At 34.3% G+C, this 16,352-nt stretch overlaps 3 protein-coding genes across 7 annotated transcripts; all 3 read left to right on the top strand.

The window, feature by feature from the left end:
- Positions 1-264: 264 nt before the first annotated feature.
- Positions 265-6,344, top strand: LOC130935252 (uncharacterized). 3 transcript variants are annotated; one of them, XM_057864897.1, is made up of 6 exons: positions 286-437; positions 4,183-4,200; positions 4,457-4,725; positions 5,361-5,475; positions 5,628-5,746; positions 5,843-6,344. In XM_057864897.1, the coding sequence occupies exons 3-6, from the start codon at positions 4,502-4,504 to the stop codon at positions 5,892-5,894; spliced, it is 510 nt and encodes a 169-aa protein (XP_057720880.1). In that variant the 5' UTR covers positions 286-437; positions 4,183-4,200; positions 4,457-4,501; the 3' UTR covers positions 5,895-6,344. The 3 variants fall into 3 exon arrangements, with proteins under 3 accessions (XP_057720881.1, XP_057720880.1, XP_057720883.1); XM_057864898.1 differs by lacking the exon at positions 4,183-4,200 and having other exon boundaries at positions 265-437; positions 5,843-6,342; XM_057864900.1 differs by lacking the exons at positions 286-437; positions 4,183-4,200 and adding an exon at positions 2,845-3,208.
- A 911-nt stretch (positions 6,345-7,255) lies between these two features.
- Positions 7,256-11,112, top strand: LOC130935254 (uncharacterized). 3 transcript variants are annotated; one of them, XM_057864904.1, is made up of 10 exons: positions 7,256-7,439; positions 8,116-8,187; positions 8,275-8,349; positions 8,788-8,871; positions 9,451-9,531; positions 10,026-10,095; positions 10,198-10,289; positions 10,361-10,402; positions 10,521-10,601; positions 10,877-11,112. In XM_057864904.1, exons 1-10 carry the CDS (start codon positions 7,413-7,415, stop codon positions 10,946-10,948), a joined length of 696 nt encoding a protein of 231 aa, XP_057720887.1. In that variant the 5' UTR covers positions 7,256-7,412; the 3' UTR covers positions 10,949-11,112. The 3 variants fall into 3 exon arrangements, with proteins under 3 accessions (XP_057720887.1, XP_057720885.1, XP_057720886.1); XM_057864902.1 differs by lacking the exon at positions 9,451-9,531; XM_057864903.1 differs by lacking the exon at positions 8,788-8,871.
- Positions 11,113-12,607: 1,495 nt separating this feature from the next.
- Positions 12,608-14,376, top strand: LOC130935253 (3-ketoacyl-CoA synthase 4-like). Its single transcript, XM_057864901.1, has one exon. The coding sequence runs from the start codon at positions 12,608-12,610 to the stop codon at positions 14,165-14,167; it is 1,560 nt and encodes a 519-aa protein (XP_057720884.1). The 3' UTR covers positions 14,168-14,376.
- Positions 14,377-16,352: the final 1,976 nt, after the last annotated feature.

Raw genomic sequence — 16,352 nt, forward strand, 5'->3', positions numbered from 1 at the left:
GGAGCTCACTACTGCGACAGATTAGTCCTTGACCTGTCGGGTTGGGGGATACCGTTGAAAACAAAAAAATATTGTTGAGAACAAAGTTAAAACATAAGCCCATATCCAACTCGAAATAAACATACAAGCCCAACTAGCTAGCTAGTAGTTAACTTATGTCATGTGCACTTTACGACTACGTAGCGGAAACTGAAATAATATGGACCGAAAAATAAGAATAAATACAAACCCAATATTTTGTTATTAAAAAAAAAAACAATTAAAGAAATATTTCAGTTCCCAAAAATACCCCTACCACTACGACACGTCCACACTCCATTCCCCATTCCAAATCTCTAATCTTCTTCCACCATCCCTCCGATCTCTTCACTGCCGCGTGCAAACTCTGCTTCCGGCACCGCAACGAACACCGCCTTCTCCGCCTCAGCTATTGCAAGGTGCACAATGCTGCTGTCTCTTTTTTTTCTTTGTTCATTTCAATTAACATATGCAGCCGATCGTGGTTCATAGAATAGTTGAAGCATCAACTTAGCTTTGTAATCTGTATTATCTAATACCATTGATTTTGAGCACTTGCACTAGATTCTGTTTAAAATTCAAGTGTATCGGGTTCATATACTAGGAATTAGTGACGATCTCTTGGATCTGTTTTAAAGTAGAGAACAAAATCATTTGCTGGGTTTTAGATTGATTACGTTAGGGATCGGAGGTGGAGGACTTTCATCTTTTGTTCTGTACTTGGTTGATTGGAAGTCTTTGGTATGCAATTCACATTACAATTGAATTTAATAGCTAAGAACAGTTGGTACCAACATTAGAGTTTTAGTTTTCTTTTGTTGACAAACTTCTTGTTGATTTATTTTTATTGAAAACATAATCTAGTACATGCTTTTAAAGCTCAGCATTGTGCTGAACATGGTTGATAACATGTCCTGTTTCGGGGTGTTGCCAAAGTCTGATTTAGTAGAGGTACAGTGAGGTTTGGTGATGACTTGCAATCTTGCATCACCTTGTGTGTTTCTATAACCTTTTGCAAATTTGTAATATGTTATCCTTAGTTTTTCTCTGTGTTGGTTGCTGATATCATCTATGTATAAGTAATTGATGAAATATTTGGTGTCAACAAATTTTGCTTTTATCTTGGACTAGTATTGTTACTGTTTGTTGAATGCATATGATGCACCACTATGCTAAGAGATACCTTCGTTATGGATATTACAAATAAACCTTGCATATTTGGTTTTTGTTGCTGCTCCCGTGCACTGCATGGGCAGCAACACTAGTTGATAAGAAAGTTTTGCTTCTTAAAGTACCGGTTTTATCATATACCCCAAACTCTGTCGTCGCCGTCGCTCGCCTTCCTCCTTGCCGGCGGTAAGCACTGTGACTTGGATTTTGATAATACTTGGATGTTGATAACTCTGTTCGCACTTCGCAGCCATCTCCTCGATGTCGGTTTGCTGGTTTAGGGTTTAGTAATTGATTCTGATAATACTTGTTAGTTGTTAATAATTGATTTGCTGGATTTTCTGATTTTGTTAATATTTGGATTTTCTTCGTTGATATGAATTGATGGCTTGATACAGAGTTCTTCTGCTTTTCAATTTTTTTTTATTTTGTTAATTATATGAATGAATTATTTTGTAATTCTAAATTTGATATAAGTTTAATTTTGGGATTCTGGATTTTGAATTTTGCTATATTGAATTTTGCAATATAAGTTCAATTCTGCTGTATTGAATTTTGCTGAATATAATTCTGGATTTTGAATGCTGTATGAATTGATATAATCTGGATTTTGAATTGCTGTCATTTTGAATTGTTGTATGTAATTTGTAATTTAGATTTCTAGATTTTGAATTTGGATCCGCATACGAAGCCATGACAAATCCCTCACCCGGTTCAATCAATCATGGCATTCACAGACATGTTCCTGTATTGAACTGCGTATTTTTTTTTGTTAATCTCCCTATATGTTGTGTTCTCTCTGGCTAGCATAAAGTCACTCCTACTATATGGTGAAAATTTTTAGAATTAGGTAATTGTTAATCGCCATCGCGGAGCTCTTCTCCTCGCTGTTGCATCTCGTCTCACTTCACTGCTCGGCCGTCACCTCCTCTCACCGGGACCTTGCTTTCACCTCTGTTCCACTGCTCAAGCAGTCGAGCTTCTTCCCTTTGCTCTCCAGGTTCTCTCTTTCTCTGCTAAGTTTCTTGATGAGGCTGTGAATGTCTTCAAGGCTAGAAGTACGGAATTAGCCCTCTCTAGTTGCTTGTTGAGGACTATTGTATTTTGATTGACTTCATTTAGTGATTTTGTTCAGGTTCACTGTTCTTTTCAATTTGAGTTAATTCTTCTAAAATAATTTCGTTATATTTTGGTGGTACTTATTAATTTTGTTGATTGTTGATTTAGTTGTCTAATTGTATGGATTCTCACTTCTAAGTTTGTTTTCTGAACTTCTGATGCGATATGTAATTGATAATTGTGTTTTGAACTTTTGATATTGCATGTTGTTGGCTTCTTGATGTGATTAGAAATTTTCTGTAAATCTGTTCAATAATTAATATTTAGTTATTGGCTGTATTTAATTTGTGTAAATTTGTGTTTGTAAATTGTAGTTATTACTAATTAAAAATTTTTATTTTTAAAGATAGAACAATTAGACAATGATCAAGCATTACATATATTAAATTATTAATTTTCAATAATTTTATTTAATATTTAATAAAACCAGTTGAACACCAGTCGAACCAGTAAATCATTGAACCGATAAGAATATTCTTATCGGTTTATTAACAGGTCCGATTCTGGCAACCTTGCTACGAACTCCTCCCTCAGCCCTCTCCCTTCCAAGTTCCAATCCTAATTTCCATTGCACCCTAGTTCGGCGTCGTCTGTCCCTCTCTCTCTCTCTCAAACTGCAGCAGCAGTGGTGCTCACTAAGCCAGCGCCGCCTAACATTCAAAATTTAGTAACCTCTGGAAGCTCTGCTCGGCCCTCTTCTCCTCTACGTCGTTGCGTCTGGCCCTCTTCTCTCTCGCACATTGGTAGCTCTTTGACCCTCTTCTCTCTCGCACAAGCTCTTCTCCTCTGCGTCTCTGTATAATCGTTCCTCCTTCGCTAGCAATTCTGTTTCGCTCCACTCTGCCTCGCCGTCTGTTTCGCTCCTACCTCGCCGTCAGTTTCGTGCCTCCCTCGCCGCGCGGTAACCAGTGCTTGTTCGTTTTTTTTTTGTCGTTAATAACTTGATTTTGACGATTTTGAGTTTCTACCTCTGATTATATGATTCTGTAATTTGGAATAATGTTCATGATTATGAGTTTCTGATGGATTTGTTATGTTTTTTCTTTTATTAATTTGTATGAAACTGAAATAAACTATGATGTTGAGAATTTTAATTATTCTGGATTAATTTTGTTGATGGTGTTTCACTGATTTGTTAAATTTTACTGGCCGAGTTGATGGTATCTTGCTAAATTTTTTGGTATAATTTTGTTCATGGTTTGTTTTTCTTTGCTGAGTTAATTTTTCTGAAAATTTTCTGGATGTAATTTGTGTTCTTTTTGGCTATATGTAATTTGGATTGTTTTGTGCCTTGAAAAACTTGTTGTCTTATAATAAAAAAAATTAATAAATTTCTGGGTATTAGATTGGTACTCTTCTTAATTCTTTCTGTTCCTTTTTCCTTTTATTCTGTGGCCTGTAGCTTGAATTTTGTATTCTTGGGGTTGTGCGGGTATGGGTTGTTTGTTTGGTTGTTCCAATTTGGGGAATTTTTATGGTCAGAAGTAGATTGCTGAAATTTCAGTTGATTCTTTATGATTTTGTGGTGTACTGTGGCTTCTTGTTTTGTGGGATAGAAGCCAATTTAATTGAGCATTTTGTTTTGAAAAAAACTTGCATTTACTGCATATCTTTTGCAAAGAGAACTTGTTTTTAAGACAATGAAAATTCATTCTAAGGCCAACTTAAGTACCTCATATATTTGTAGATGCTTCAGAATTCTTCTTACAAATCCTATATAGTCTTTTATGATGCTTTGGCCCCTTTAAAATATGCAGTAACTTGGTATCATTGGTGGGATTTAGTGAAATAGCAAAACTTGTTTCATTTAATAAAGATATATGTTGTTAAGTATTAACTTTGGGTTCTTATTGGCTTTTTATTCTGTTTTATTAGATGGAGGAGATATGGAAGGTGATGTAAACTCTGAATTTTTGAATTTTATTAGTTTATAAATCATTGAATTTAAATATTTAAAATTATATATTGAATTTTTAATAATTTTATTGTATATTTAATTAAACCGGTTCAATTATGGTTCGACTTTGGTTGGATCATTGAACCAGTCACTTGACCGGTTCAATGACCGGTTCGGTTCTCGCAACCTGATACCTTATGTTTACTGCCAATTGTGAAATACTGCACTAAAAGTGATTAACATCCACTTCAGGTTTTGAAATACTGGTATCTCTTTCTACATCCTTGTTGATCAAGAATGCAATTTTTCGGAGGGTCTGAAATCAGTCCATCACCTCCTGTACCAACAGCTTCAGGGAACAATGGCCATATGATGTATGTGTTCAATAGGAATGGTGTATGCTTGCTCTATCGGGAGTGGAATCGCCCATTGCGGACATTGAATGCTCAGCAAGACCATAAGTTAATGTTTGGACTCCTTTTTTCACTGAAGTCACTAACAGCGAAGATGGACCCTACCATGTATGTTGGTTATTTTATTTAAATAAATATACGCAAAGTTAAGAATTGTTGCAAAATTATGCAACAGATATCATTTCGGGTGAGGGTAGTGTGTTAACAATGTGACCATTTTTCATGGATAATTGACCATTTCTGTTACATTGTTGCCAAGGTACCTTCTTAAGAATAGTGTTTGCATTTATACATCATTTTCTGCGCAATGTGTAGAAATTACAGCACTAGACAATGATAAGGAGTTAAGTTGGGCATAGGTGATAAACCTGCAATTGAAAATTAAGTCCTTGGTTTTGGTTGTGAATTCCTAAATGGTCATGTAAGTAATGTTTATAACCTCACACCATGGTATCATTAAGTTAATAATGTGCTATGATCTCATAGTACTTAATGCGATGGTTGTTTATTCTGATGTGCCCTTCATTTTTATCCTATTTAGGTGTAGTTTTATCCTGCTTGTTATATTTTGTTTGTGAAATTGTTTTATTTCTGTATCTTGTCTACTATTTCTGCAATTTGCCATTGATCAACAATATAAATGATGATGGATGTTTTGTATGATTGTAAAAGGAGTTTCTTTAGTGTAGACTTTTTATACTGAACTGGTAGGTTTAGTTCACGTATTCCAACTTATTGTGCAGTGCAGAGAAAGGAAACCTTGGTGTGCCTCAGTTGCCCGGCCAAGGTTGTTCATTTCACAGTTTTCGGACCAATACATATAAACTTAGTTTCATGGAAAGTCCTTCCGGAATAAAGGTCAGCTACAACAATGTTCTTGTATACCTTAAGATGTAGTTGGTGCTGATTTAAGTTGTAATTAATTTTTATTTGGCACTTTGTCCATATTTGTAATTAACTTGTGGTTATGATTATATTGAGATTCTCCATGATTTTCATGTTTCATGCAGATTATCCTAGTGACTCATCCTCGAACCGGTGATCTGCGGGACTCCTTGAAGTATATCTACAATTTGTATGTTGAATATGTTGTCAAGAATCCACTCTATACACCCGGATCTCCTATTAGGTAACGTAGTATATATCACTTTTTCTTCTCAAATTTTCCCCTTATTTACCATGGAAGAACTTGTTTGTTGAATCAATCTTTGATGGGTTTGTGTAGGTGTCAGCTGTTCAATACAACATTGGACCAGTATGTGAGAGGCATTGCCTAGAAGCTATGAAGTTCCCAATCACCATTATTGGTGAACCATTGATCACCATTATAACTAAACTCATTATTTCGTGAAGTTTTTTAATAACTTTTTTTATCCTTTCATCTAAAATTGAATCTTTCCTTTTCCTGTCCACCAAACCACCACGCTTAGTTGACTGAATTCTACTATAGTGTCCAGTCGTTAATGTGATCTTGAATATCTTTGATCTTCAGTTGTTTTTGCCAGAGTTGCTGCTGCGATATTGAGCTTCTCTTGTATCAACATTCAATCTTCAACAGAGAGCTATTGATTTATTCAATCTTATAGCATATGATGTATTCAATCTTAATTAGATATTGGCCCCACCTTGTTAGCAAAACGCACACGTTTTGGGCACATGGTTAAGGTGTATGTGTCTCATTAATTTACGTTAACCCATTTCATTCTTAAATCCAGCGTTCTTATTCTTCTCTTCTTCACGATCTTTTTTGCCTTTTCCTTTAAGATTCCTAATTCTTTTTCTTCTCCAAACTAAAATTCCTATTTTTTTTCTCCGCCCAATTAAAATATCTAATTCATCATCTCTAATACCTCGTAGAAAGTAGCATTTGATTAACTGACTGGAAATAAATGATAATATGTATTTTTGTTATAGCCAAAAGTTTGACCTTGTGAGACCTTAAACTTAAAATACACAGATGATTATAGTACGTACGTTTTGACTTACAAATGATATTATATCACACCATTTCTTAAACATTTGAACGAATATACTAATGAATATTTGTGAGATTATTTGGTGAGACAAAGGTGTTGCATTTGGCATCAAAGTTAAATGAGTATTTACCTATCATTTTCTTTATGACTAGTTGAATTAATAGGTTGTTTTGGCATTTTGGTTTGGTGTAGGTATTGAATATAAACTCCTAAAGGAAAGTTTCTAAACTCTAAGGAATACAATGAATGCTTTCAAATGAATTGATTGAAATCAAGAAAAACATCAAAGTGTTTCTTTTACTCTCAACTTTTTTATTAACAAGACACATAAATCCTTAATCATTTATTTGAAGGATTAACAAGGAGGTTTGGAGAATGATGCTCTCAATTTTTTTCTTTAATTGTCTGATAAAGTATGATCTCTCACATTATATTTTTTACGTAGGACAAAAAAAAAACATGTGAAATTTTTTTTAAATAATTAAAAATTATACTTTTATCAAACAATTCCAAAAAAAAAAAGAAGAAGATCCACTCCCAAATATTTGAATGTCCAATAAAATCAATTATCAAAATTCAAAAGTCGGGATGTCAATTTTGTATGGTTGAGGAGCGGGTTGTCATTTACGTAAAAGGATAGGGGTGGGATGGGATTTTCCTCATCTACATTTTAGTATTTTACACACCTTTGTACACAGCTCAATCGAAATTCACCAATCTCTTCGTTCGTTAATTTTAGTCGCTCGTTTTCGGTTTTTTTTTTTTTCATAGCCTGTGTCTCCATTTCCCGCTCACTATTCGGTTTATTAGCTTGCAACAATGGAAGCTTCCACTTCTTCCTACAAGGTTCGTCTTCTTCTCCTTCCAATCTAGGGTTCCTCTTTCCGTTAATTATATTTCAATTATTTCAAATCATCGTTCAATTAGAGATTGGCTGTTTAATATATATTACCCTCTGAAGTTCTATCCCTGTTTTCACGTTACTTGCAGAGATGTAGTTATACTTACTGTATTTGTTTATATAACAGGAGCATAACTAACTAACTAACTAACTGAATTCAGTTAACAACGAGTTGAGTCTGTTGTGGAAGTTTCACTCGCACGGAACTGCAACTCTTCTCATCTTTTATTATGTAACTGTGTGTGTGCATCTGCATCATATTCATATCTATACTTGAGTGTTTCGTAGTTCCTATTCTCATTGTCATAGTTACTTTTTACTAGTACTGTGTATCTTTACCGTTTTCTTATATTTATATTTATATAGATGTGTGTTATTTCAGCATAAGAAAATTGGTTTAAGGAGTAGAACAAATTTGATGTTAAAAGTGCATAACCAGAAATATATAACCACAATGTTTGCCAGAAATCATGGTGATGGTTGGATATAGCTTAGGGGTTAGGACAATAACACCCCATGCTGGCAGTGAAGTTCTGACTAAAGCTCTGGTTGTCTACAATTTTAGTTTAAGTCAGATTATGGAATCATGTTGAATGTTTGATGATATATTGTCATTTGCAGATTATATTGGGATCATCCTCAGTAGCACGGCGCAAGATACTATCTGAAATGGGGTACGAATTCACGAAAATGGTAAGTAAATGACATTCGTTCAACAATGATTGGATTGGATTTTGGGTTGTGGACGTGGCTTCTTTAATCTTTTGTATTTACGTGCAGACTGCTGATATTGATGAGAAGAGCATCCGAAAGGAAACTCCTGAAGAGCTGGTTATGGCTCTAGCTGAAGCCAAGGTTTTCCTTCTAGTCATTACTTCTTTAGTGCTCTCTATATCCCACAAATGAATTACTTGATATTGCTTAATTTCTTTTTATAAAAACAAATGTTGCTTAAAACTGTATGCGTTTTCCCCCATTCAATTATAAAATTGCATATCCCCCCACCTTTTTTATAAAAATTACTTCTATTTTAAAGTAAGCATAAATAACTGCATCCATTGTCACCAGTGAACCAGCAAGAAAAGTTCTGTTTGGTGCTAGTGCTGTATTAGATGAGATAATAGATATCTTGATTCTTTCTGATAGAGAGTAGAGAGACCTTATAAAGGCACGCTGTAACTGCTTTTATGATGTCACCTAGTTTTTTGCTTTCTGTGTGTTGTTTCCCTTTCCTTCATGGAAGGCCATGCTATGATCAATTATCCTCTGATTTTGGATGTGATTATGTATCAGGCCAATGCCATCATATCTAAACTTCAAACTACCAGTAACCAAGAGAGGGTTGATGAACCAATGATTTTAATTGCGGCAGACACAGTACATCTTGCTTCCTTTCTGGTCATTGGCAACCGTTAGTTAGGTGTTAATGGTTGTTGTTAGGTGGTGTTACCCAGGCCATTTATTAAATGAGGATATGTAGCTTACTAGCTTCTTTTGAAGAGGTATAGCTTATTAGATAAATAGTAAATTAGCCAGCCATGTGAAGAAATGAAGATACTCGAACACTTCATTCCTTTTGTAACAAAGTAAACGGTTTGTTTGTTTGTTTGTTTTTTTTCTGTCCACTTTTTCAGTTTTTCATGCTTATCTGATAGGAACAATCAAAGTTGAGAATGTCATTGTTAGGTTCAGGAACGATCAAAGTAAATGATTTGGGTTTTATCTTCTCATCTTCATCAAACCATTTCAGAGCAATATCTTGCTCAGTTTTTTTTTTTTTAATTGTTGCATCAGTGTTTGTGTGTGTGTGTGTGTGTTCTTTTTCTTTGTGTGACTCTTCTCTAAGTAGTTATGTGGAGATGTTATGTAACTATTCACACTTTCAAAAATACCACATCACTTTTATTCATGAAACTGCTACTCAGGTACTTATCATCTCTCATTTTTATTCCTTAGGCAGAAGCTATCTTACAGAAGCTCCCTGTTGATGACTACCTAAAGGATGCTGAGCCAACATTATTAATTACTTGTGACCAAGTATACATCATATTTTTCCGAGTTATAAATATTTCTTCTGTAGTTTTCCTTTGTTCTTCCGTCACATGTTACTAAAGCAACAACATCACTTGATATTCTTTTTCTGAAGGAAACAGAAACAAGTCAAATGTCCTCCAACATTGCTATCGGGGGAAAAAAAAAAAAACAGCTACGTTGTGGCTTGGTTTTCTTGGTTTCTAGCATTTTGTTGCTCTTGCTGTCTCTTTTACTCGTCCCTTCTCTTTTTAAACTGATTTGGCTAGTGTGTATCAATAGCCTAAAAATATTTCCAGAGTCAAAACAAATTGCTGTTCTTGTATTATGGATGAAAAACTAAACGATCTCCAAGCTCTTGCTTGTTGGTGGTTGCTATCCTCATAAATAAATGGCCTTGTGGTAATGAAATTAGTTTGTAAAAGAAATTGTCAAGTTTCTTTTTTCTAATTTTTTATCAGTCGAAGTTGCTTATGCCTTCATTATGAAATGATTTGGAGGTGGTGGTCTATGACGGTGTGGTTAGGGAAAAACCATCTAGCAAAGAAGAAGCTCAGCAATTCTTGAAAGGTTTGCATATGTTATATTCCATTCATGTGTAATCTAAAACCGCTTTCTCTCTTTTGAACTTCCAATGGCCTTCTATGTATATAATTCTTTACAAAATTTCAGATTATTCTGGGGGGCATGCAGCAACTGTGTCATCCGTTCTAGTTACAAACCTCAAAACTGGATTCAGAAAAGGAGAATGGGATCGTGTGGATGTATGATTTTCTCCTCTCCTCTCTCTTTTTCTCTTTCTCTCTCTCTCTGAGTAATTTGTTTCACCTTACAGATCTATTTCAATGAAATACCCGATGAAATAATTGAGAAGCTGGTATGTGTTGTTTCTTTGAATTGATTATGTCATGGATGATCACTTTATTCTACAAAACTATCTTAAATTTTTTATTTGGGTGTTTGATAAGCTTTTTATCTTTTTTCTTGCCATTTAGGTTGATGAGGGTGTTACTCTCAACGTTGCTGGTGGGCTGCTAATAGAGCATCCTTCGATATTGCCATTTGTCAGAGAAGTGGTTGGTTTATTCTCAAAAAACTTATGTTAAATAAAAAAAAATTAGGATTTTATTTGCATGCATTGTCAATGTTAAAAAAGTAGTGCAAAGATATCAAATCATTTATTGTCACATTAGTAAAAGTATTTAACTTAGACACCAACTATCTTAGAAGTTATACAAGTTAAGCATCCAATTGTATGACAGTGTGCATAAACATAACAATCAAACTCTAAAAATTATTCTCCTCTTTTAATTGAAAAATACTTCTAATTCTTAGAAATGTTAATATGCAGGTAGGGACAACAGATAGTGTGATGGGACTTCCAAAAGCTGTGACTGAAAGACTCTTAAAGGAGGCTATGTAGCCTGAGCTACTGACCCACTTTATTGAATTACTTGGTAATGACTTTAATTGATGACCTTAATTCTCTACATTGATCTAAACTCATGTAATTACACTTCTGGTGTGCAATGAATGGTTGAATTCATTGAAAAATCCAAGAATAAATTGGCATTTAGAAAATTGCAGTGACTTAAATGTAGCCAATACTATCAAAATTTTGATGATTTTGTGCTTTTGAATCCAAATCATGCTCCTGTTAAGATAATATAGTTTTATATGCATATGGAACATATGCCAAGTTGGCGTGTTTATGTTTATTATCAAGATTACAAGTGTTTGAATGTTACATCTACTTCTTTGAAAGTTTTGTTATAGAGTAACATATAATTCAGTGATAATAATAGTAATGCAAGAAAATAATTGCAGGACACCCCTTCAATTCTAGTTTATATGCACCTGTCTGAATTATTTTACGTATGCAATTTCAATACCCTAAACTTTGTTAATACTAATGGAAAAATGGGCAACATAATCTGCACATTTAAAAGGTTCAATAGGTTAATTTCCATATTTGCAAAAAGTTAAGGGTAAATTATAATAAACTTTTAACAAAAGTGTTCAATTTTAATGCATTGACAATATAAAATATTTTATATAGTCGTTTAATCATGTTCGTTCTTTTAAATGACTATTCACGCTATCAATCTAAAAGATAGTTATTTTTGCTAACATAATATTACGTAATTAGATACATGTGTAAAATTTTACACGCGAAGTACATTAAAATTAAATTTTTAATAGAATTATAAATAAGTGATCAAGTGTGGTGCATATATCATGCAAAAATTTTATTTGTACAGTAAAATTAGTTGTCATGTATTTATGATTTTATGTATAAATATGTTATTTAATTTATTTTTAATATATATTTTATATTTCAATATATATTTTATATTAGTTATTGATTTTGACAGTTAATTTTAGTGTACACTAACATGAGTGGTTCGAATAACACTTATTAGCAATTCTATTTGTTAAATTTACAATTTTTAAGTGTACGGAAATTGTTCTGTTTATATATAATAAAATAGAATAAAAGTGGTGCATCCGTGCATGTGCTAATTTGGAGATATTTTTTATTGGATTGCTAACTTGTCTTCCACCTCATCAATTGAAAAATTGTTATTTTTTTCTAAATAAAAATATCCATTAGTCTGTCTTTGAATTTTGAAATGTTGATAATATCAACTTGTGTATCATCTACATGTCCTCGCCAGAGTCTTCCCCACCTTACGTCATCCAACTCTTCATTTGAATTTTCTAACATGCATACGTCTGTCTCAAATTTCTTTTATTTTCTCGCCAACTCATTCTTTGTTATACATTATTAGTTCAATTTTTCAACCCCAAAAAATGCAAATAAATAATTGGAGGAGTTGTTGAAATTAACCAAAATAATTTCTTGAAAAAAAAAAAAAAGAAAATTCGTTCCCACCTGCCCCGAATCTTAGAATCCCAGTTACCGCACATTGCACGGAGCCGTTATTTAACTGCTACCTTCTTCTCAGGTACGAGACATACATGTGTTTCTTGGACTTTCTTACTCTTCACCTCTTCACCTCTTCACTCATCACACTCGAGAACTCAACAATTCCTTTGTTATTTGTTTCGCATTCTGAAGATGACCATCTCTGATAACCAAGGCAGCACCGCAGCTGCGGCTGTTCAGATTCAGCCGCCATCTCGGATGGCTCTACCGGATTTCCTGCAGAGTGTCAAGCTCAAGTATGTCAAACTAGGCTACCATTACTTGATCTCCAACCTCTTCACCTTTTGCTTTGTGCCTTTGATCTTTGTGACCTTAATCCATTTCTCTCAAACTGATATTGATGATCTTCACCATGTGTGGCTCCACCTCCAGTACAATATAATATCCATCCTCACTTGCTCTGCTTTCATTGTCTTTGGACTTACAGTTTTCATTCTCACTCGTCCTCGGCCTGTCTACCTTGTTGACTTTGCTTGTTATCGCCCAGCCGATCGCTTCAAGGCCCCCTTCTGTAGCTTTATGGAGCATTCTCGCCTCACCGGAGACTTTGATGAGTCCTCCCTAGAGTTCCAGCGCAAGATTCTCTTGCGCTCGGGACTTGGAGAGGAGACTTATGTCCCCGAAGCCATGCTTTACATACCTCCTAGATCTTCCATGGTTACGGCTAGAGCTGAGGCCGAAGAGGTTATGTTTGGTGCTTTGGATAGTTTGTTCCAAAACACCAATCTTAAGCCTAAGGCTATCGGCATTCTTGTGGTGAATTGCAGTTTGTTTAACCCCACGCCTTCCCTATCTGCCATGATTGTTAACAAGTATAAATTGAGGGGTAACATCAAGAGCTTCAATTTGGGGGGAATGGGGTGTAGTGCTGGAGTTATAGCTATTGATCTTGCCAAAGACTTGTTGCAGGTTCATAGGAATACTTACGCTGTTGTTGTTAGCACTGAGAACATTACTCAAAATTGGTACTTTGGGAATAAGAAATCTATGCTCATACCTAATTGCTTGTTTCGGGTCGGGGGTTCAGCCGTGCTGCTCTCCAACAAGTCTGCTGATCGGAGGAGAGCGAAGTACAGGCTTGTTCATGTAGTGAGGACCAATCGCGCTGCCGATGACAAGGCATTCCGGTGTGTCTATCAGGAACAGGATGATGCTGGGAAGACTGGTGTTTCCTTGTCTAAGGATTTGATGGCAATCGCAGGCAGTGCGCTTAAGACCAACATCACCACCCTTGGCCCCTTGGTGCTCCCAATCAGCGAACAGCTTCTATTTTTCGCCACATTGGTAATGAGGAAGTTGTTCAAGGCTGATGTGAAACCTTATATACCAGATTTCAAGCTTGCCTTTGATCATTTTTGCATACATGCCGGTGGCAGGGCGGTGATTGATGAGTTGGAGAAGAATCTCCAGCTTCTTCCTGTGCATGTTGAGGCTTCAAGGATGACACTTCACCGGTTTGGAAACACTTCGTCGAGCTCCATTTGGTATGAGCTGGCATATATAGAAGCCAAAGGGAGAATGAGAAGGGGAAATAGGCTTTGGCAAATTGCATTTGGAAGTGGGTTTAAGTGTAATAGTGCAGTTTGGGAGGCACTTCATAATGTGAAGCCTTCTCCTAATGGACCATGGGAAGATTGCATTGATGAGTATCCTGTGGAAATACCCCTCATAGCTCAGCAACATATTAGTTAGAACATAGAAGTGAATTCACGATGTCCTTTTGCCTCTCAATTGCAGATGTGTTCATATACGTTTTACAATTTCATTTTTGTTTGAAGTTTGATGAATGTTGCTAGTAGCTTACAATTTAGTCAGATTCATGTCTCTTGGGTATGATGTGGTGGATTCCTGTTTTTTTGTGCTGCCAATGCTCTCTATGAAATTTTTACCCTTTATAGTTGCATTGTAATCTTCTATAACTTTTTTCTATACTCTAAGTCATGAGAATTATCTGGTCTAGTTAAGTTAAATTTTGAAGCACCACTTAGTGTAAAATTAGATAAAAGAAGTAACTTTCATTCTTTATCTCAAAACCAGTTTATATAGCGATGGTGCATAGAAATGAGAATCTAAAATGTGTTCATATATTTTAAGGGTTTATTTATCCTAAGGGTACATGTTAAGATTACAAATGGAGAAAGTTTTTATTGGAAATACAAAAAAATTTAAGTTTTCAATGGATTTATTTTGCATTTATTAAATGAAAAAATGTAAAACTTTCTACTAATAGTAAGCTTATCATGTACCTTAGGACCCATGTTTGCTAAACTCATATTTGAATTCTAAGTGATGGCGATTTGCAGGTAGGGACAGAAGATAATGTGATGGGACTTTCCAAAACTATGACCAAAAGAAAATGAGCCCTTGTAGCGAACTATTGTCCCACCTTGTAAGATTAGTTGGTAATAGCTTTGATTACTGTCCTTAATTCTCTATATTTATCCAACCAGATTCGTTGTTGTCTTATATGGTAGCAGTTATCTTTTTGCTGGAATGGTGTGTATTTTTGTCAGTTATGTTAACTTTTTATTGGGTATTATGATTATTTTATGCTCATATTTTACTAGAGACTTTAGGTTATTTTTTCACCATTATTTGGATAAAGAATATTATTTCGACATATCACTCATGCGAATTGATTTGATTTAGATATCAGAGAATATTTGCTTCGAAAATTTTCTCCTTAGAGACTTCTGGCTGTGGAATAGTTTTGTGAGTTATGTCATCAATTAGGCAACGATTTATTGGATTTATTGAAAAAATCCAAGAATAAATTAGCATTTAAAAAATGCAAGTGACGACGTACATGTGAACAATAAGATTCAGATGTTCGATGAAATACTAATCATGCTCCTGTTGGAATGATGAAATAATTTTCTAGGATTGACATGCTAACCGATGCTTGTTTATTTATTATTATTATCAAGAATTCCTATAATACAATCACGTGGGCTATATTTCATTTATGAACGCCTAATTTGACACTAAACAAGGTTTTCAACTTTTTGTGTTTGATGAGTTAACTATTCTTCTTAAATTTTCCAACTTCTTTATTTTTATTTTTATTTTTTGGGAGGGGGAGGAACAAATACAAGCATATGATTCAATCACTGCATACCAATTAAATTCTTAGTTTAATATTTATATCCTTTATTTTTGTTTACTTTTTAATTAAATGACAAAAAAAAATTATGCAATCAATTAATAGGAAAAAAGATTTTCTAAAGTGAAAAGAATTATAAAGTGACAAAATAAGGAATTAATCACCATTTTTTCTAGTCACCAAAAAAATCACCATTTTTTCTTATTTTGGTAGTTTCTATCATGTGTGAGTTTTACTATTTTAATTTATAAGTGATTAGATTCTCACTTTCTCACTTTATTAATTTTCTCATTTTAGTCGAGTTTGATCCAAATTAATCTAAAAAGGTTTGATGAATGTGTTAATTTGGAAGTATGTTTTGCAATTAATAGAGTAGTTAAAAAGTGAAGTGTGGTGCATGTATGACTTTACACATTAGATTTACAACTTTTACAGTATAAATTAATCTAAAAAATAAGTATGATGCATGTGTTAATTTGAATTTTTTTTTTATGTTGGACGATGATTTACTTTGACAAGTTCTCTTCCCTCCTTACCCTTTAATTAATTAATTTATTTGGATTTTTTTCAAATAAAATAAAAAAATAATTTTTCAAACCCCACTTTCCAGCTTTAATTTTTAGGATGCGATTTTTTTTGGTAACTAGAGCAAGTTCACCGTACCCCCGGCGAACTCTATATAAATTATAAAGTTTGTCGCACTCCGACGAACTCTATGTAGAGTTTGGCACCTTATAAAAATTTAGTGGGACTATTTGTGTTTGTCCTATTCTT

Source organism: Arachis stenosperma, chromosome 6, assembly GCF_014773155.1.
Source record: "Arachis stenosperma cultivar V10309 chromosome 6, arast.V10309.gnm1.PFL2, whole genome shotgun sequence".
Lineage (NCBI taxonomy): Eukaryota > Viridiplantae > Streptophyta > Magnoliopsida > Fabales > Fabaceae > Arachis > Arachis stenosperma.

Excerpts from the sequence above, each read along its gene's own strand:
- LOC130935252 (XM_057864898.1), top strand. The coding sequence starts at position 4,502 with ATGCAATTTTTCGGAGGGTCTGAAATCAGTCCATCACCTCCTGTACCA. Across the intron at positions 5,476-5,627 it reads AAAGTCCTTCCGGAATAAAG|ATTATCCTAGTGACTCATCC; the intron begins GTCAGCTACAAC and ends TGTTTCATGCAG. Across the intron at positions 5,747-5,842 it reads ACACCCGGATCTCCTATTAG|GTGTCAGCTGTTCAATACAA; the intron begins GTAACGTAGTAT and ends GGGTTTGTGTAG.
- LOC130935253 (XM_057864901.1), top strand. The coding sequence starts at position 12,608 with ATGACCATCTCTGATAACCAAGGCAGCACCGCAGCTGCGGCTGTTCAG.
- LOC130935254 (XM_057864904.1), top strand. The coding sequence starts at position 7,413 with ATGGAAGCTTCCACTTCTTCCTACAAG. Across the intron at positions 10,096-10,197 it reads AGCTCAGCAATTCTTGAAAG|ATTATTCTGGGGGGCATGCA; the intron begins GTTTGCATATGT and ends ACAAAATTTCAG. Across the intron at positions 10,403-10,520 it reads ATGAAATAATTGAGAAGCTG|GTTGATGAGGGTGTTACTCT; the intron begins GTATGTGTTGTT and ends CTTGCCATTTAG.